The sequence below is a fragment of the Lagopus muta genome, chromosome 2, assembly GCF_023343835.1.
Source record: "Lagopus muta isolate bLagMut1 chromosome 2, bLagMut1 primary, whole genome shotgun sequence".
Lineage (NCBI taxonomy): Eukaryota > Metazoa > Chordata > Aves > Galliformes > Phasianidae > Lagopus > Lagopus muta.
In genome coordinates, this window is record NC_064434.1 from 23,592,962 (window position 1) to 23,614,730 (window position 21,769).

The 21,769-nt window shown below is 36.9% G+C and overlaps 1 protein-coding gene across 4 annotated transcripts in view; it reads right to left on the minus strand.

The window, feature by feature from the left end:
* Positions 1 to 1,923: 1,923 nt before the first annotated feature.
* BMP5 (bone morphogenetic protein 5) overlaps positions 1,924 to 21,769 on the minus strand; it is an 87,699-nt gene continuing 67,853 nt past the window's right edge. For all 4 annotated transcript variants that reach the window (XM_048936917.1, XM_048936914.1, XM_048936915.1 and 1 more), the window contains 4 exons: positions 15,425 to 15,622; positions 9,573 to 9,649; positions 7,840 to 7,950; positions 1,924 to 4,345 (listed from right to left, as the gene is read on the minus strand). In XM_048936917.1, coding sequence (XP_048792874.1) covers positions 4,196 to 4,345; positions 7,840 to 7,950; positions 9,573 to 9,649; positions 15,425 to 15,622 — 536 coding nt within the window. In that variant the 3' untranslated portion in view covers positions 1,924 to 4,195. The remainder of the gene's footprint in view (positions 4,346 to 7,839; positions 7,951 to 9,572; positions 9,650 to 15,424; positions 15,623 to 21,769) is intronic.

The following is a 21,769-nucleotide window of genomic DNA, read 5'->3' on the forward strand; positions in this document are numbered from 1 at the left end:
CCTAAGACTTTTTCTACCATCTTTAGAGTCATCTTTAAGTCAAAGTCAATTTACAGAGAAGTTGGTGGAAGCTTCAGCAGACAAAGTGAGAGAAAAAAATGGAACAGAAAAATATGCAGTCAACAATCTAGACAAATGCTTTTCCGGTAAATGGTTGAGAAAAGGGAAGTGCCTGACCTCCCACGATGATAAAAACCAGCAATTTCACAATGCAGTGGTATTTGAAAAGTGTCAAAGATTATTTTCCTTCAGTTGCTCAGACAAGGCCTATATAGCACAGCCACTGTTCTTAACCTTCTTTGTGAAGTGATAGGTGAACTGTAACCCAAAAGTGCAATTTCTCTTTATTGTCCCTAAAAAAAGACATGGTTGCAGTGTCTAGACTACAGATGTAACTCACAGCACCAGGTACGTACTATTCGATACAGCGAAGCCCCGCATTGTCTGACATTTGACTTCTGTCATAATACCAAGACAAAATATTGACTTCTAGTCCTATAGGTACACGTAGCATGCAAAATAAACTGCTGCATGGGACTGGTTTCTTATTCTTGGACACATCTGAACTGCTCACATGGCTCCTTTATATTACCTGCCTAATCACTCAACACAAACACAAATTTATCTAAAAATGTAAATAGGCCCTGCAGAAAGTAGAGTCATAGGTTTGGAAGGAACATGTCAGTCAGGATTAACATTCAGAGATATGCGACAGAACAACAACAGAACAGAGCAAGAACATCCTTTTGGCTCGCAGACATCCATGCCAATGCTTGTTGGAGGTATCTTTAGCTGAGTTTCACAGTGATTGGATGTGCTGCTATGTTGTTACCAGATGGCTTTATATGAATTTAATTTTCACCTTCATCTTGCATTAGAAGGGCAAATGCAATCTGAAAAAGCATGTTTTTGACTACCAGCAAGTCTTTCCCACCTGTTCCCTGATTAATTACAGGTTTTTACCTGGCCAAAATCAGAAATACTTGACACTATGAATACTTTGTTGAAATGGACATCCAGACAGAGATGCCCATCAAATTCTAAACTGAAGGCAGACTGTTACATGGTTCACAGCGTAGCACACCAGAGAATTTACAAATGCTCTGCATTTCAGTCACGCAGAGCTCACCTTGTCTTCATCAGGTCTCACAGGACTATGCACTTTGAAAGGAAAATTAAATAATTGCTGCTGGAATGATCTTTCAGCTTTGACTTCTACGAGTCGAATTCTTCTATGCCATAGAAATTATCACTGGTATCATCCTATAAACATTTGCTTTTAGCCAACGATATACAGCTATAGTACTAACACTACGAGTAAGTTGAAAATGCAGACGTTCAGGCCCATAACGAAACACCAATTTTGTACAGTTTACTCTATTTTTTATGTTTTTTAACTCTTTAGACTCTTCCCAGTTGTTCAGGATCCAGAAAATTTAAGTAACTTTAAAAAGGATGAAAGTCTCAAGTGTCCTAAATGAAAATGGAAATAGGTCCAGATTATATATATGATAATATGATTATATTACCATACTATATATATATATATAATATATATGATATTATATATGATTATATATATGATAATTTAAAACATTGACATACACATTCTATGTATACTTATATGTGTATATGTTATGTATAAATATATATAAAATCAGAGATATTTGATAGGACCTAGCAAAAGAACAGAAAGCCCTGTACAGTAGTTTTGGAGAAGGGATAACCTGAACCAGCTTATATGAAAGTATGCATATATAGCCTTATTCAGAGCATGCAGAGAGTGTGGTGCCAATATCCTTCCTTTCAAACAGAGGAATGATTAGTTAGGTATTTAAGGAGATTTTAGAAAATATTTCTGCATTTCTAGTATATTTTGAATGGAGTGCGAGCAGTTTGGAGGTATGAATTCAAGGTGTGATATTTATTAATAGAGTAGATGGTTCAACCAGCTGCAGCTTAAAAAAATACAGGACATATCAGAAGACATAACAAAAGTCATTTTGCAAAATGTCTGTAATAAAAATGAACTGTAAAAAAATCTATGAATAACTAAGCAATCTCTTGCTTTTAGCTTTAAAATAATGTATGAAGTAGGTGTCACTTTGCCATGTGTCTGAGAAGCAAAATCACAGCAGAACAAAGTAGTATTACAGGTTTATTATGTCTCAAAATATAGAAATATATTCCAACAGCATATTTTATAGAATAATATAACAATAATCTTCCGTTTCTTATTCTCAAAATGGTACACCATTATTTAAAAATATATTACTTAATGTACCCAAAATGTAGGTTTCATCAAATTCTATTTAGAAAAAACCAACTTCTAAAAAGCATATCCTCCTGCCCAATTTATACAGCAACCTGAAAATTTTTTGAAAATAACTTGGTAATTTAACTTTATTTTTATTTAGCTGTTCCAAATTGGTAATTCAGTTGGAGACATAATAATTTGATATAAATCATTGTGCATGAACCACAACTAAACATAGATATTGGTAATGTATGTATAAGGTAGAACTGGAAGCGTAAAATGGAATTGTTCCTATTAAAGAGATAGAGCTCTGAAGACAGAAATCAGAACTATTCATTTTTCAAAAACCTGTGTGTATGCATAACAAGATGTATGTAATACTCCAGTAGCAAGATAAAATAAATTAGTTTTTGCAAAAAAGACAGCTGCACATTCGCATGCATACACAGTCACACACACATGCTGATTTATCAGTCTGTCATAATCTGAGTTTTCTGAGATGTGCCTTAAATAACCACTGAAGTCATCATCTACATGAATAGATTGTCTAAGGAGAGACTTGTATGTACTATTCACTTGTTAACAGCACTCTGAGAACAGTTAAAAAGCATTTTCAATCAAGGTAGTTCAAGATAAAAGCATACTGCGGTTAGCCATTTAAAAAAGAGAAAAGAGTTTCAATAGTCTCATTTTCATAATTCTAGAACAAGGAGGTGTCCAAAGTTTTAAAATGTGTTCAATTCAAAATAAGCACATGGGTGCTGGTTGTGAGAATGGTAATGTTACCATTATAAATTGTGCAATTCATGACCACAGGATTTTATTTGAGGCCAAAAATGTAGGGAAATGAAAAAATATATGTATGCATTTAAGAAATCTCAAAGTTATAAAAATTGATGCTAAGAAGAGGAAAGATATCCAATCTTAGTCTCATTATTTAAATCAACCTACTAGGAAAGAAGATGGGACTGACCATGGGCTGCAAATTACTTATGAATGGTATTTTTCATCTTTCCACGTGAACAGCCATCATCCCAGACAAGTATATGGTAACTTCACCTGTGTGGCAGTACAGCTTGTGTGGGTTTTTGTTTGATTTCACCTTGTGCTATTATTATAAAAATATTTGCCTCGGTAGCATGCTGTGATGGATAATGGACTAATGTGAATTGAGGTAAGAACGTTGTAGGTCGATGTTTAGTGTTAACTTGGAAGGTCAGATCTAGAGGCTAGAGTCTGTCTGCAGAATTCCCAAAGTTCTGATCCTTTTGCAAACCCTGCAGCCCACAGGCCCAGAAGTAGCACGCTCCTTCAGTTACACTCATCTCGTTAAAGAAAATAGTTACATGTGCAATCTCTTCACTTCTATTTTCTATCTACTATTTATTTACTTTAACACTGTTCAACATTTCACTTTTTCTAATGGAGCAGAACTTCTAAAAGAAAAAAATATGTTTGGCCAAGCAGTCATGTTTATTTTTTATTCTGTGCCTTTTTCTAAATAAATATCCCTCCACAGTTTTCATTGGCACAATATGACCAAACGTATTTCAGTTCTTTAAACAATATGAAGCAGCTACAGAAGTTCCGGAGTTACTAACTTTAAAAAAAAATCTATACAAAGGTTTTACTTTAATGTATGGAAATGGAATTACTTATGTTCCAGTATGTTCAATTAAAAAAAAATTAGATTCTGAAGTTCTACTGCTTAGTAAGGTGACCCATAAAATAAATGATTTTGAAATTTTGCTCATACAAAAGAAACTATATACTTTTAAATAAATAAAAGCTGCTATATACATTATACTGTACATTTAAATGAGAGATGACATGAAATGGAATAAATTTAAAACTGCCTTCCCATCAGCAAGGCCTATATCTTGACTTTATTACAATTCTGAACAAACCCCTCTGCTTTAGATTATTACTTTTTTCATCCTAGTGGCAGCCACATGAACGCACCACCATATTCCTGTATTTCTTTAAAATAACGTTGGAACTGTCATCAAAGTAGAGCACGGAGATGGCATTCAGTTTTGTTGGTGCACAGCATGGCTTTGGTACATGATCAGGGAACATCAAATGAACCTGAAAGACACAGAAATACACAGCTCATGTATCAAAAAGGGAAACATCAGATCAAGACATGTCTTTGCAATTCACTGCTGCGGTTGCAGATTTTCCTCAGTTAGCAACTTTAAAGCAGAGCTTACCTCCAGAATGTTGCACTGATTTCAGTCCTGCAGGCAGTGTTATACAATAATAGCAGATGGAGAGTTAAGGGAGGAGAAGCAGCCAAGATACAAAGTTGGTTTTCAGATGAAATTTAGAAAAGAGCTGAAGTTAGGCTGCAGTTTGGGAAAACGCATATGTTAGTATCATCTCTGTTGAGGACAATGCTTAACATGAAGCACATGCTCGTGTCCCTTGTCTCACCAAGACACCAGCATGTGCTAAAATGCTTTCTTGCATAGAGTCTCAGCATGGAGGAAAGATGTGGCAGAAAGCAAATGGCTCATACTGAAAAACTGTTTTCAGTCTATGAAGGAGTAAGATGTGCATTTTCTGACAGCATGAGTGCATTTTAAGGTCTTATCTAGGTATCTGTGCATCCAGCTCTACTTCTACTGAAGTCAAAATGAATCTGTAAGTTGAGTGCCAGCTGGACAGGAAGTATGGGGAAAGGACCAAGACAGAGAAAGCTTTCTGTATACTAGGCCGAAATATATCAATGAAAGGTTAAAGAGAAGAAAAACAGTTTTGAACAGCATCCCAGAACGAACAAGATCTAGTGGAAATATCCGAAAATGGGGGAAGTTCTTTGTGCTTGAAAGAAGGTTGGATGCAATATTCTGCACATGCTGAAGACTTGGAAACTGTGGAGGCCAGAAAGAAGGGAGTTGTAATAGAGAGGGCAAGAGATTATTAAGGCATGGATGAAGACTTCAGCAGTAATAGGTTTCATTTGTATGTTAAGTCTTTGTAAATCTGTTAGAGCCATCTGTCTTGCAGTGATATAAGCCCCGAGTCTTTGCCAGACAACAGAGAAAAGTCTATCAGGAAACGATTTTTACATAACTGTTACCATGAGAAGGTCTTTTGAAATGAGCAATAATAAATCCTGAAGAAACAGTTTAGAAAGGGTTTAGACACACATTTAAAAACAGTTTAACAAATGAATAGCAAAGCAACTGAAGAAAAGAATGACTGTGCCATGTCTGGACAGATGTTTGCCCCACAACAACTTCTGGTTCCACCAGCTCCTGCCTCACCAGCTCTGACGCCCTGCAGCCCCTCACAACAGTGAGCACAGCATGGCGAAGAGGGAGCATCTGTACAAAGGGTAGAATTTCAAAAGGCTGGAAGACAGTGTGAGTCTATCTGCAGATGCCCTGAACTGAATGATCATGAGATCATTCCTATGTCAACAAATTTCAGAGGTTGACTGGAGAAGAAAGATAATATAATTCATTAAATACAGCCTTTCGTGTATTTATATGTATCTGTATGTTCTGTCTACCTAAGTTCAACCTCAGAAAAAGAGAAAGGTACTTGCCCAACATTTCTCCTATGCTTGTTACAAAAGAAAAAAAAAAGAGTAAAGTTTGGAGGGGTACCAAGGAACGATCACTTCCCCAGCCCAAAAGAGTGGGCTTTTTTAGAATGGTGTAATCAGTATGACTGAGAGATGATTACATTTGGATGAGGGTGGGGTATATGAATAATTGTTTCTCAAGCCATCTCCATGTGCACACCTTGTGTAAATCTGAATTGTGCATAATTTAAACCATAAAGCATTCAACTACTGTTATCTCATCTAATTTATGTGCAGTTAAAATTTAATTAGCCTCTTGATTTTTTGGCTGCACAACTGGACGCATGTACAGTACATGCAGAGGGAAACAAATCCAGAAAGGCCATAAAAATGAGAGAAAATCTAAGTATCCAATTTTTAATAAGTGGACAATCTACAAAAATTTCTTAAACATAGGAAATTAATCATTTTTTGAAAGGGTAGACACACAACAGAAAATAGCACGGAGCCATTTCTTTATTTAACGGCCCATAATTGTAGCAGGGAACTCTAAGTTGAGGATCTCAGTGTTATTGGTAATTTTTCTGGGCCATGTTTACATAATGATAAACTTTTGCTTTGCTGACTTATTTATTTTCAGTTCAAGACTGCATGGATTCTGTTCCTCATCATCTCCTAGGCACACTGCTATATTCCTGGCCAAGTAGCATTTGCTGTTCCCCTTCACCTGAACCTCCTACCACAAGTTTGTGTATTCCCAGCCTCTGACTTTTCTTTTTGTCCATCCTGCTGGCTTCAGTTCCGGGGTAGAGAAATAAGAGTTATACTGGTGTCTGGGCTTGGGGAAGGTATATAAATGAGAAGTTGTATGGAAAGGGATGGGTCTCAGCACATGGTGAGTTTCTAAAAATATCCCTTTCAAGTAACATAGCAATTCTCAGAAGCAAAGTTTTTTCTATCAGAAAGAATTGGGGAAAACCAAAATTTCTTTTCATTTTCTTTTCTTTTTTTTTTTGGTTTTGCCTGGGAAGGTGATAGTTGAAAAGGCCTTTTCAGGCCTAGTTGTTCTGTTACTTTTTTTCAATCAAAATCAAAGAGCACGAAACCATGTTTCTGTAATTTCAGGCAAGTAAGTGCTTTGACATTTCTAGAAACTCACAGGAATAACAACCATTTTATCTTCTCATTTCATACTCCCTCTCCTTTCTTGTTTACTGTATCTATTCCTCCATTTCTTAATCAGTCTTTCAATACTAACAGTTTTCAGTTCAGCTGCCACATTTGAAAAATCATGACCATTCATCAGACCTGCGGCACTGCATTCTAAAAGTCCTTCTGGATTTCTGGAGCTGCTGTGTTTACTGAAGTGTAGCTGAACACTTGTGGGCTGGAGGAGGCCTTGTGAGCTGATCCAACTAAGATCATCCTTTTGGCAACTGTGGTTGATGCACAGGACTAACATAAGAACTGGCAGAGGCAAAAAGCTGGCTGCAGTTCTTTTACATGTACCAGGCAGAGCAACAAATCCAAGCACACTTACTTATAAGTTGTATTTGTTAGCCAGGCATGACTGAACACAATTTCTTAAATGCAAATGCATCTGCTTGCAAAGCTTCACATTCAATTACATTTTAAGTTTTTTTGCCAACAGTTGACGACAGAGGTCCACAGAGTGGCCAAGTGTCAACATTTCTGGAAGGAATAGCATGTAGATGTTAACATGGAGCTTCAGTAAGCTGCAAAAAAAATAAAAATAAAAAAATCAGGGGAACCAGAGACCCCTTTTGGTTCCTGTCCACACAGTGCTTCGATAATAAGACATAATCTTCTCATGTATTATTGTTCTTTAAATTGAAGGGAAACCTATCACACAGGCCATTGAGGACAATTCATCTGTTCTCCTGTGTAATCATCAAGTCACATCTTTGAAATGGGCAATTTCATAGAAATAATGAAAATCCAGTGGTAGTAAACAGAGAGGAAGAGACAGGCCCTGTCTCAAGACACATGTGCGAAACAGGGAAGTGTAACATAGGCAGAGACATACCAGTGTCTGAACAATGGCGTGGTTTGTTGCATTCATGTGGGCGTTGAGGGGAAAGGAACACTCTCCATCACAGTAAAATGCAGCATAGCCCTCTGGTGCAATAATCCAGTCCTAAAATCACAACAAATAAATTCATTCAATTTTTATTTATTTATTTATTTATTTTCCACGCAGAGAATGTAAAACTATATCAAACTAACTAAGGCTTGTCCAAGGACAAAATGAACTTCAGAACGTGGCATGTTAATATATTTTTGTTTGCCAAAAAAATAAAAGTATTTGCTTTCTTCCTGCAAAACTCCAATGAAAATTAAATTAAACTGAACTGAATACCAACCAATGAGGCTGTAAAGGGAATTAAAGGTCCAAACATATTTATTAGCATACATTTCTTCCCAGAAATAAATTATTTACTGCTTTTTTTTGAGCGTGTAATTACGTAGTTAACGTAATTAAAATGTGTTCTCTTTTTTCATCGTATTCAATACTATCAATTGTAATATTGCATGAGACTAAGGGTTACTAGAGATTACTCAGTTGAGTATCACTGAATCATTAATTTTGATAACATCTAGCAACACAGACTGTATAGGGAAAAGAACATTTGAAGGAAAATATATAAAAATGTTAACAAATCAATGTGTTTAGTTTGCTGAATTCCTCCTTTGCTAGGCAAAGGTAAGGATTTTCCATGGAAAGAAGGGAGATAATCTATTTCATGGTTGTTTTTTTGTTTGTTTGTTTGTTTGTTTGTTTTTTATTCTATTCTGAGTCTCACAGATTAAATTCTATACAGCGTAACTTTGGATCTCCAACTGCAACTTCGAGTTTTTCAAGTATTTATTGTGGAAAAAAAAAGATTTTATTTTTTCTATGACCACCTTGACTGACTAATCTGTGCGCCTTGTGTATCATGGGGCATACCAGAATTTCATGTTTCAGCAAAAAAAAGGAAAGAATTGGTGATACCTGAAAAAGACAGACAAAGCTGACTGACTCAGAAGCCTGAGCTCAAGTCAATATCACAAGCCTGCTCTGTCACCATAGACAGGATACTTATGCTCTGCAAACTTGTGAAAACACTATTCCTACTTCTTCAGGCTGCTGTCAGTATAAACATACTACAAAATTCAGAATTTGAGTTGAGACAAAAAACATCTAGACTGTTCTCTGTTTTCTTTTCCTCATAATAACTCTATTTCTGTCTTTGTGGCCCTCTACTAGAAATATCTTTTTTTCTTATTATTTTACAAAAGACAGATTTTTTTCCTAGGAATTATGTCAATTTGGCTTTGGTGTTTTAAAGACCACTGAACAGTGATGTAAGTTCATATTGTCTATGGGTCCAAACCCAGCGAAATCCCTTTGACTCACAGAAGACTGGAGCACGGAAAATTTGAGGGCAAATTTCAAAAGTTCCTTTACTAACAACTGTGGAGATTTAGGCTTCATTTACTGCAGACCTATACAGATCATGAGTAATGGTTCAGATTTATCTTTCAGCAAATGTGTTCAGATTGTAAAGCCACTAAAGTTTGCAAAAAGATTAAGAGAACAGCACCAAAAAAGGTAGAGAAATAGTGATAGGGTTTCATTTCAAAATGCGTTTAAAGAATTTGTCTCCCATCAGTGAAATACCAGTTACCATGAGGAAAATGTACTGTAAATCCCAGGGGACTATAAGCTAGACTGTCCCAATTAGCACTGATAGGAAACAGAATTAATAACAATACCTGCCATCCCAAATCTCGGAAACTGACGTAAAGTTCGTGTTTCTTACATGCTTGCTTTTGCTCACTTGTGTTATAATCTATAGGAAGAAAATACAAAAATAAATATCTTTTTTAAAGAAACGTTGTTAGAAATGAAAAGTGATTGCTGTTTTTGAACTCCTGACTAACCCATTCAAAGGAAAGTGACAACCATACTGTCAATTATACTCCTAAGGGTGATCAGAAAGGCAAGGTAAAGTAGGATATTCAGAATCATTAATGTCAGCCTGATGCAATGTGTGCATACTGCAGGAATGAGACAATACTGGAAAAAGCAGGTTAATATGACTTATGCTTGCTTGCTAGCTAAGTAACAATTCTGATAATATCTGCACAGGTAGTTAAAGCAGTACACCAACAGCCTGATCCAGGGTATAATGAAGTCTTCTGCATGTTGGCACAGATTTAATCATGAGGTAAATAAAATAGCTCTGTCCAAAAGATAAGTCAACAGTGAAAAAAATGGCCCTCAATCAGCAAAACTCGAAGAAGTCTAGTATTTAAATATTAGCATGTTTTGTACTCTTTTTTAAATCATATTTTCTGGAAACATCAATCAGTAAATGATCTGTAGTTTTAGATCTAATAATGTACATGAGTATAATCACAACTGCTTTCTAAAGGTCTGAATGTTTCCAGGCAGTGAGAGATGTATCAGGATTGAAGGACATGCAGAACCTACCACGTGTTCTTCTCCAGGACAACTTTAAGCTTTGAGAAAATGTTGTATTTTCTTCTGGGTAACAGGAAAAGAAGGTGGTGTGGTCATGCCTTCACCCTGGATGCTAATGCTTTAAACTGAGTGTCAATGAGATCTGTGAGGGAGCAGTATTTTCTGAATAGTTCTTAGCACTGAAAGACTTGAAGCTAGGATAGGACAGTCTTAGTTTAAAAGGGCTTGGAAAATTAAAGCAGAGAACTTTTTCACATAAAATGAAAAAAAAAAAACAAAAAAAAAAAAACCCAAAAAAACGGTTTTAATTGTACCCTAGAATAATATGGAAGAGCTTTTGGTTGATTGGAGGAACTCCATAACATGCCACAGAAAATGGAGAAGAGAGAAGGAGGTTCTTCTAGAATTAGTTTTCAGATCCTTCAAGGTTCCTTACAGATTAATTGAATGAAAAGCTTACATATATGTTTAGAAATATTAGTAATTCCATTAATTAAAGCTCACAGTTAAGCACCATGAAGTCATAGGATTGGTAGGCTGTATAAAAGCTCCGTGATAATTTTCTGCTGTAAGATGGAATCAGTATATACTGAGCATTGCTGACAGTTATTTGCCTAATGTATAGTTAAAAACCTCCAACAGTGTGAGTTCTACAGCATCTGATATAACCTGTTGTATTGCCTCACCATGCCTGCAGAAGATTTAAATGAGTTTTCTACAAATTTATCAGTTGCTTCTTGTCAGCTACCCTCATCTGTGCTATTGTCAGTGCTCTGAATTCTTCTCAGTTCGTCTGTGTCTTTCTGAAGATGTGAAGGTCAATACTGGAGATGGTGCTACATGAAGTAAAATAATTATTTCCTGTGATTTCTGGATGGTTTTCTAGTAGTAGACCACAGAATGGGATTTTTAAAGCAAAATCACACTGCCAAATGATCCATTTCAGATTTCTTCTTTTGAAGTACTGCTGGCTATTCTGCTGAATTTATGTATATCAATGAACAAAGAACAAATTAGGGTTGGGAATATTGATGAGATCTGTAAAAACCATGAGATCACAGAGCTAAATGTTCAAAAGAGATGATGAAGATCAACAAGAGTGTTGTAAACCTGGGCTTCAGAATAACAGGATAGGTTTCAGACTCAGAGGTCTTCTCAGTGTGATCTTTTGGGAAACTGAACTGGAGTCCTAAGGATCTTGGTATGGCTGGCTGATCTGATCTGCCAGGAGAACCTCTGAGAAGCATCAGGTATGCAAGTCAAGCACAAAGTAGCACAAAGCTACTACCACTGAATAGTAAACTCCTGACTGAGCTCAAATTCACTTATTAAATAATTCTAATATTGATGTAGAATGAGAAATAACAGAGACATATTTCCTGAGCATACCGGGAAAAGTAGTAGGAAAGCTAAAGCTTAGCTGGAGTTGAAACTTTGAAGAATATGAAGAGTAACAAGAAAGGCTTCTATAGGTATATTCAGAACAAGAGAAAAATTAAGAAAAATATAGATCCATTGCTCAACCATGCAGAGAACCTTGGTGATAAGGACTCAGAGCAGTTATGCTCCTCAGTGTCTTATTTACCTTGTTTTTTACTAGCAAGATTTGCCTTCAGTAATCCCGAGTTCTTGAGCCTTGTGGCTGAAACTCTATCCACACAGTAAAATAGAGTTAGAAAGCATTTAAGCAAATAAAAAATATACACGTCTATGTGAGCAGAAGGCATGAGTTTAAGGGTGGAGAATGAGTTGATCAACATCATTGCAAAGTCACTCCCTGCCATTTTTGAGTGTTCATTATGACTGAGGAATATTTCTTATGATTCACAAATGGAAAATGCCACACCCATCTTCAGGAAGAGTAATCAGCTTAACCTCAGTTTCTGTGAAATCTGTGGATCAAATCCTCCTGAAAGACTCGTCCAGGCATTATGGAGAACAGGAAGGGCTCCGAGGGCTAGTCGCAGCTGGGTATTTTTCCTCATAATAACCTCATAATAACTTTTGGAAAGTTTTTTTAAGAGGTCTCCCATGGTATTCTTACAGCCAAATTGATCAGAAGTGTTTTGGATAGGTAAAGAATATAATGGGTGGTAACTTGGCTGGATTGCTGGGCCAGAGTGTTGTGATCAGTGGTATGAAGTCCAGCTGGCAGCTGGTTGCTAGGGATGTCCCTCAAGAACCAGTACTGGTGCCAATACTTTTAACTGTCTTTGTTAGCAACCTGGACAAAGGGACACAGTGTGCTCTCAGCAAGTTCACAGAAGTTACCAGATCTGGGGGAGTCATCAATCATCCAAATTACCAATAAAATGTTGGACTGAATCAGATCCAGAAGAGATTCAATGAGATATCATTAAAAATACCCATCCAAATTTTACTTCTATTAGTAACATGCTATTTGAATATGATTTTCTTTCTTTTCTTTCTCTGTTCCTTTTCCTTCCTCCCTTCCTCCCTTCCTCCCTTCCTCCCTTCCTCCCTTCCTCCCTTCCTCCCTTCCTCCCTTCCTCCCTTCTGTTGAATACACCTGGGCCCCAGAATATGTAGTGAGATAGTATCAAAAGCTGTTCACAAGTCAAGACATAAACATTTGCAATATTAAATAATCTGTTGTAGTATCACCATGGGTGGTAAATTGCGCTTTCTAAGCTATAATACCCAAATAAAATACTCTTTCCTTTTTAATGATAAATACTATCTTTTTTTTCTGTGACATTTTTCTAGGTCTTAATGGACTGATAGGCATTAAAGGTTCAGCTCAGTTCTCCACAAGTAGTTAGTTACCTGCTGCCATGTCAGATATCTACAGTTACCCCATGGTATATAGGGTCAAAATATATGCCCACATCCTATAGAAGTTCTGTGTCTTTCTGGAATAGCCACTGGAAGCAAGGCAGGACACTCTAAGACATTAAGAGTTTTCAAAAAGCTGTATGCTTTTAGTTTAATCAAGAACTCTTGATCAGTCCTTGCGCATGACAAAATATTATGTAAGTTTACTGTGGAACTTCATAGTATGAATCATCATTATTTATTTAAATATGGATATTTTCTAGTGCCTAATTCCACTGTAATTCAATTCAGGTAACATTCAAAAGAAGAAAAAAAAAGCCAGACTTCGTTTCAAGGTAGAGTTTTTGAAGCACTTTGGGAAAAAAAATTCATTAGTTTTGATTTATTTTTTTTCCTTTTAACTGCAGCTCAACCACAATATAACTGGGTAAGTAATAAACACTTTAATCCTTTGTGCATAGCAGGCAGGCACAGTCTGAATGCGCTACATGGAGCTCATGTTCCTTTGAAGATTTTAGTGGTAGGAGGATCCTGATGCCAAATCTGTGAACATCTGCCCAGCTACTAGAATAACTGATGCATGTAGATTTTATTTTCTCCATATTGCGTTTGTGTATATCCTCATGAATACTTCAAAAATGTGATTTCTGGTGGAAGGGAAGAACTGAGCTGCCTAGAAGGGCTGTCCTTTTTTGATGTAATGAGACTATAGTAAAGATATTTGCTTGAGTCCAGAAACATGTGAAAGAAAGGAGATAAAAAAGACAAAAGGCAAAGGGGAAGAAAGAAAGGGCCAAAAAGAAGAGAGGAAAAAAAACCACAAAACAAAAACAAACAAACAAACAAAAAAAAAACAGAAGAAGATGGAGAGAAAAAGGGGAAAAGTGAAAAGGAAGGGCCAAAGTAAATTTGGGATTAGCATGCAAAGAAAAATATAACTGAATTCTGTGCCATGTAAATGGCAGCGTATCTATCTGGCTTTGGTTATATAACATTTAGCTTCCTTTTTCACTGTGGAAGTCTGACTAAAATGCAGTAGATATTAGGTTGTGGAATAAGTGTGCAAACAACGACCTCTATCACATGGTGACTTTTGCCCATCAGTGTGTCGTTTACTTTAACTATGTCTTGCATGAGGAGGTAAATCAGCAGGTAAATAACAAAAACACAACTGTTGTTGTAAACAGATATTCCTGGTGCCTTTACAAATGTCAGGGGCTTTACAAAACCTAGGATCATCAAAAGGGAACATATGCCTGCCTCTAAGATAGGTATTTCAGAAATCTCTCTGTTCCAAGTCCACCACTGTAAATAGAAAAGCAGTATGTATTTTTTTCTACGTATAAGTCACACATAAATAAAACTGAGTACACTACTGAAGTGGTAACAAACACTGCAAGTAAAAACTTTTATTTCAGAATATATTTTAATATTCATTTTAAACTTAAAGTGATGTTTAGTTCCTGTAGATCACTAGGTAAACCTTGTGATTTACTTGTGAAAGATAGATTATTGAAGTGATTTCTATGATTTCCTTACCAGCTTAATAGCAATTTGTGGTTGTTAAGGCTGTTATCCTTGTACAGAAGATCAGGGAAGGGCTTACACATTCCATGAGTGGGGTCTCTAATCTGCCATTTGTTTTTGAGGTTTTGAGATGGGCTAAAGTAGTGCATAATGTTCATAGTGAATGTTCACAAATAGTTGAGTTTCACTCCAAGGCTGAATTCTTTCCACAGGAAGATACCAATTCGCTTGCTTATAGGTGGAGCTTAAGAATTGCATCTGCATTGAGGTTTTGATATACTGGTACTAGATCTGCCACACTTCTACAAAGACACATTTTCACATTCTGTCCCTGAAAAGTGGAGTTATCTGGTCAAAAGAGAGAATATTTAGAAAGTGACTTTACCATCTAGATGAAAAGAGCATTTCAGGAAAGAATTGGAAAATAATTTATTCTGGACTCTAATGAAGAACTACTACTGTTCTCGTGAAGCAGTTGGGGGACAGCCCTCTCTCTGCCTCATTTTCACGTGCAGCAAGGATCTCATCCAGCTGCCTGTTACACAGGACAAGTTTCAAGCTCGTATACCACCTTTTCCAAAATACATTGTCAAGAACCCATGATACACACAGGTGAACTGACTCACACAAGCTAGATCATGTTCACGGCTGACATAACAAAAGAGGTTTAAGGAAAGCTGTGGAGACAGACAGAAATAGAGCAGGAACAGTTTCCAGCAGTTCAGCCAATGACCAGCTGTGACTCCACCACATTTGAGCAAGTGCCATAACTACTGTAAAGAGACTAGTAAATCAGAGACTAGTAGTTTTGTCTTACCCCCAACACTTGGCATCCTAGAAGACTCTTGATGACTACTGGATTTGTTGCGGTTCTGGTTTTTCCTTTTATTGTTGGCTGCTCGGACAGAACGGAAAAGCACTTCGCTTGCCTTGAAGAACGCAACCATGAATGGCTGTTTTGACTGAGGCCCATGCCTTCCAATCAGGCCAGCAGATTTAACATTGATGCTTCGACCTATAAAGTGATGGAAATTGTAAGTTGCATACATGAGGTGTGGTTCTGCCCCTCCTGAAGCCACAGTGGGAGTTCCACCTCTGACTGAAGCACGATAAGAATTCTGTCCACAATCCTGAAGTTACACAACAAGAAATCCTCACCTCCTTTTGCTGAAGAAAACTTAAAAGGCAAAAAAAATAAAACAATTCAACTGCTTTCAAGTATTTTGTCATTGCATAAGACTATAGTCTCCGTACACTACATATCTTATTCAATACACTGATATTTTAATTCAGTCTCTTGTACACATCTATAGAAGTAAAAAAATAATGAGGCCCATTAAAGTCTATAGGCTACCAAAAGGATAATGTAACGTGGTCATCTAGTTTTTGCATCATTTGGGTGTCAGATGTGAAACCCTATATCCCCAAAGCAAGTATGCAGCAAAGAGAAGTGTGGATAATAAATATACCTCTACTTTAAAAACAAATATCGTACAGTGTTACTCAAACTGATGTTCATTCAGTAGTAAAGGTAGGAAGGAGTTCAGTCACTCCAGAGAACAGGATTTGAAATATGGACATTATTGACTCTGGTTCTGTTCCCGAGAGATGTGCATATTTCTTTAAGATATTTGTTCAGCCAGGACTGTGTGGTAACCTCACTATATTATAGGATCTGAACCTCCGTAAAAGAAAAGAAAGCAAAACAACTCACTGAAATTGCATCAGTGACATTTTAGCAAATAAACCCTTGCTCTTAACAGAATTTATTTTGGCAGCATAAATGCTTTTGTGCATATGTGTATTATGCAGAGCCCTTCAACCATCAGAAAATGAGACAGTGTCATGTGAAGCTGTGCAGCTGTGCTGGGTGGGGGACACGGAGGTCTTTTAAATGGGAGGTGCGGGCACCGGCACCGCCCGCACAGCATCACGATACTGGGAACTCTGCTAAGCTGCCTGGAAAGGTTGTCACATGGACAACAAAGGAGCATCTGCCCCACAAACCTATAACACTGTTAGCTCCTTTACCCTGAAAAAGAACTTACAAATAAGCATAGGAATCGGCCTTATAGAAATAAGCATATAGGTTTCCTTTTCAAACACAAACGCACAGTGGCTGTACGCCAGAGTCTATATTTCTTAGAAAAACTCTATCACTGGCGTAAATGAAAGAGGCAGTTTGATTTGTGGTTAAAGTAGTTTCCATTCTACTTCCACTGTAACAAATGTATTAATTCAGCTCAGACTTCCTCCTTCTGGCAGCCTTTTTGCAGTAAAAAGAGAAATTAGAAGTTCCAGCCAAATACCATACCTTGAACTGACCCACTTCAATACATAAACACTTTTACAACATGTTTATTCAGGTGTAGCACTTTAAATTGGTTTAAGATGTTTCCAGTGACAGAGAGCCCAGCAAAGGCAGGAGAAGAACTGAGAAAGTTAGCAGTTATGGAGTAGAGTAATTGGCAACATATTCAGAACAATTTTGATAATTACTTTTCTGACTGCAAGGGAAAAATATATTTGTTGAAGCTTCTGATTTCATTTTAAATGGCTTTTTAGCCTTGTGTTTCTTTAATTCATCTTTTCATGTATTTATTTACATAACTATTAAATAATTCAGCAACATTAATTTCTATATTTTCAAATCTTCTGTCGCAAGTCAGATATGAAAAACTGTACAGACTATTCTCTATTCATTGCAATTCATGGACAAACCAACCCCTTACCACAAAGTTCCAAGTTTCCTCTCATTTCTAGAGGGAATATTTATATTATTTTTCTTTATTTTTTGTTCCAATGACTTTCAGAATTTTAATTTTATCTCTAAGAGATTAATACCTCACTGGTGGACATTTTAAGAATACTATTAGATTTATATACTGAGGGCTGTAAAGATCTGTGTAGGTTTTCCGAATTTAAATCTAGGTTCTCTGAATTTACAATGGTGGATATTGTGTGCGAAGCAAAATATCCTTCAAACCAATGTGAACTCCCTTTAAAACAACTTTTAATATTATTAAGTTTCCTCTGGGTTTCTTTTAAACTTCAGCAATGAGATGGCTATTAAGATTCCACAAGTTAGGGCTTACTTAGTTATTCAGGGTATAGAGATATACCATAAAAAATTAAGCCTGTAACCCACAGCCTTTTTACACAGAGAAACAGTTTATGTGACTTTATTCCCTTATTTGCTTGATCTTTTAAGCAGCCAGCCAGAGTTTTTAGGATCCATTTTTTTTCACTTCATGAATAGTGTATATACTGAATCTGCTTCTAGTGAAGTCAAAAGGAAAACTTGTACTGACTTCAGTGGGTTTGTCATTAAACTCTTCTCTCTCAGTTTATCATATACCTTAGCTTAATTCTAACTTTCAGAAGACAAAGCAATCAAAATATACATTACCCTCGAGACATTATATTTCTTCCGAGGAGGATCTCTGAACTGTTTAGTTTGGAAATGCAAACCACATATGTTGTCTCATTTTTGGTAGCTTCTGTGCAAAAGAAAGTTTGCATTTACAGAACATCTATCCTTTATTTAAAGAAAATTAAAAAAAAAGGGAAAAAAGTTTGTAGGTGGGACACTGGGGAGATCTTGTTCAGGCTAAGAACAAAAAGCTTTGTCTATTTCTGAAGAGGGGATATTTTGAAGTATCCCAACTCTGAAAAGCATCGAGAGCTCTGTCATAGCAGGAGCTCCATCTCCAAGCCATACCCTTGTAGAATGCACCTTTCTCTACAGCATGGGTTTCAGAATACTGTAAAAAAGTCTTACCCTAACATGAACTGGTCTTTGTAGCAAGAAGCATTGATGGGCTTCATTTTTTTAGTCTATCACTTCTAGTAACATTTGGAAAATCTTTCTCTTGGCTTCAAGGACAACTAGAAATTGAGGTGTCTCCAGCACAGTTGTTCCATACTGGAATACTTGGCCAGTATTTTCTAAAATCAACTGAGTGGTTTATGCAGACCCACATCTTCCCTGATGGCTTCACTCAGCTGGTAAAACCAAAAAGGCAAAGTATATCTCTGCTAATCAGGTGTTTCCAAAGAATCAAATATCTCCAAGCATTCCAAAATAATTTTCTTTTATACTTCTATCATATTTTTAATCAGAACATTACAATTATCTTTTTTTTTTTTTTTTTTTGCCCGTAGACACTTTGTAAGCAACCAGCAGTCAACTTTACTGAACCTAGCCACTGCACTTGCACTACTCCAAGCAAAAATAAATAACTGCAACAGATAGATTTCATGCAGGGACAGTCCAGAGCCTTCATATTCCCCTCATTCTGGCATGTGCTTCTCAGTCTTGGTATGAGAATTTATTGTCTCTTCTCCATATTGACAGGTATATTGGAGAGTAAAAAATCATTTAAAGCACTGTGTCCCAAATCTGCTGAACTCCTTCGTCCTTATTCATATGATTTTGAGTCCTTGGCAAGATGTGTTTGTTTAACTTGGCATTTAAACTTACTTTTGGCATTTTTTCTACTTGATAGTAAAGTGCCCTTAGCAGTTTACAGAAAAGGTTGTATGGAAGTTCCAGGCTGAGTAACTGAACTGAATGAATATTATTTGCCTTTTAACATTATGACTCCTTATAATAAAGGAATAGCTGCTTCAAAAAAAATCAGCTTTAAAGGTAGTTCCTCAACAATCCTGACAATTTCATAAGTTTTTTTTTACCCACAGGATCAGCACTCTGGAGTGATTTGCTGTAGGACTCCTGTGTGTAGTTTTCTGCTGTCACACGCAGTTGCAGCACACAACTCCTTTAGTAAACTGATTGAGTTCCATCTTAAAAATTCATTTTCCCCCCAGCTGCTCCAAACAGAATTGAAAGAACACTTCAAGTTTTCAGAAACAATCTGTCTCGGAATCCTGACCTGGAGAGATCACCACGTTCTTCATGACATTCAAAATCCTGACTTTTTCTGAGATCACCAGTGTGGATGCCAGTGACAGTGGTGAGATTTGTGACCTGGCTCTCTTTCCTCAGGCAGTATATATTTTATGTAAGGCACTTAGCAGACACTAATTTTGCAAGAGCTTTCAGCCATTATGCATCTTGGCCAGATTTACACTGGCAGCACAGGACAATGAGTAAGTCCAAGATCCATTATTTTGTCCTGAGTCATAGAACTGCAACAAACCACTCATTTTGTTATGAAAAACAAGCACTTATTTACTTTCAAAAGTGTTTGACAAGCCACAAAACACATTTTACAGATTAACCACTACTTCTAGGTCACAGTAGTTATTTTGGTAATAGTCTTACATATTTGTAGATAGAATTGAGAACTTCAGTGACACTGGGAATTCATTTCTGATTTGCTAGAAAAAAATCCAAAACCAAACAACAAAAGCATTCCAACATCACATCTATGGTTTACTTCTTGTGGAGAGTGATCTCTGCAATAAGGATAGGGGAAGGCCTCTTGGAGAAAGACTCTGAGTATAGAGGATCCAATAACGTCTGATATTTGAGCAAAAACTCTCCTGAGGCTCTGACTCGGAAAGATCATCAGGTAGTTTTCAAAATTAGACAGAAATTTGCTTGATTTCTCATGCCTAAACAAGTGCTCTTGAGAGCAATGGGATTTCACAGAATCAAAAGAATAGAGGTAGGGATCAGCTGTAAAATAGCTTAAATGAAGATTTATTTTAAAAAGATAAAAGCTAACAACACAAGTATGATGGCCCATTTATAAGGAAGATATCCCCAATACTACAACTCTAAAGTATTTCATACCCTCTCTACTGTATTATCTCCGTAAGCTGTTAAGCAAATTTTTCCTTTTGTTGGAAACATTTATCTAGATGGATATAAAATACAGCTTTTGAAACAAGATTCATGTGTTTTATAGACTTCTCTACTCCCTGAACTCTTCAAGGAATTCTGAAAAATAGGTGGTCTTGGATGGTCTGCTGTGCATTTCCTCGGCTTTTCAGCTTTAGTCAAAACTAAAGATCCTGCTTTTGGTACTAAAATCTTTAATTGTTAGTTTTATTCTGTTTATTTGGAGGAATTTTCCGTACCTTTTTGTGTTGATTTTGATAATTCATAAAGCTCTTGAAGAAAGCATGTGGGATTATTTGTGAACATGTTAGGAACCGTGATATGCTGCAAAATGTGGCAGAACTGTGCATGTTTATGCAAGAAACCAAATCTAATCATACACAAATATGTTTCCTAAGTACTTGATTTATCCTTTCAATTTAATGTAATTAAGCCATGGACCGTCTGTAGGAGTCCAAGGGGTTTTCTCCGGTTAAAAATACGTTCAGGAAGACAATAAATAAGGAGAGATTAGATTAATTAGTCATTCACCAAAGAATAAAAGTTTAAAAATATTCTAAATGAATCTGAGGACCAACACTAATTACTAACTCAACTACTGGAGCTTAGAAGCACATGTATCCTTCATCTGACTGGGGAGGTTGGCGGAGGATTGTTGCATAGTTATGCCAGCAGGATCAGGACCAGCATGCACTGTTGGGACATCCCACCTCTTCAAAACTCCTGCTTTCAGTAAGCATGCCCATACTAACATGGGAGGGTTACATTGCCTGTTACAAGCAGATGCTCGTGGTACTTCTGACCCAGCTGGAAACATGGTTTACACTTACTGGATTAAGTTACGGGGTGTCCAGGCTCACCTCCAAGTACTGGAGATGAACTGTCCCTTCTGCTTGGGTGTCAGGGTGCTGCTGTGTACTTGTGGCCAGTATCAGCTGTCCCACTGTCCCTTGTGGCACTGTCCCCAGGCTCTCCCAGGGGCAACTTCCATGTAGTTGCCTTGCTTTGGAGTCTAAGAGAGTCATCTCTCTGGCTCATTTTACACCAGCAGAGCTCCGTGCCCCACAGTATTCCCGAGCATGTTTAATTTACTCTTATAACTTTGGCCAAAGTCAGCTCTGAACCAGAACTCATGTAGCTGTACTTAGGCAGTGCTCGAGCCCAAGCTAATAAAACCTGCTGAGGGGCAGGATATATTAGCTCGGGTTCAGTGCTGTGCTAACATGGCTATATGGCTTCCAGATGGCTCAGAATTTAGGCAGAGCTATTGCCTGCCAAAGTCCATATATATATATAGCCTATATTCCCCTCACTATAAGGACACTAATGAAGGTGAAATTACTCTGATGCTTT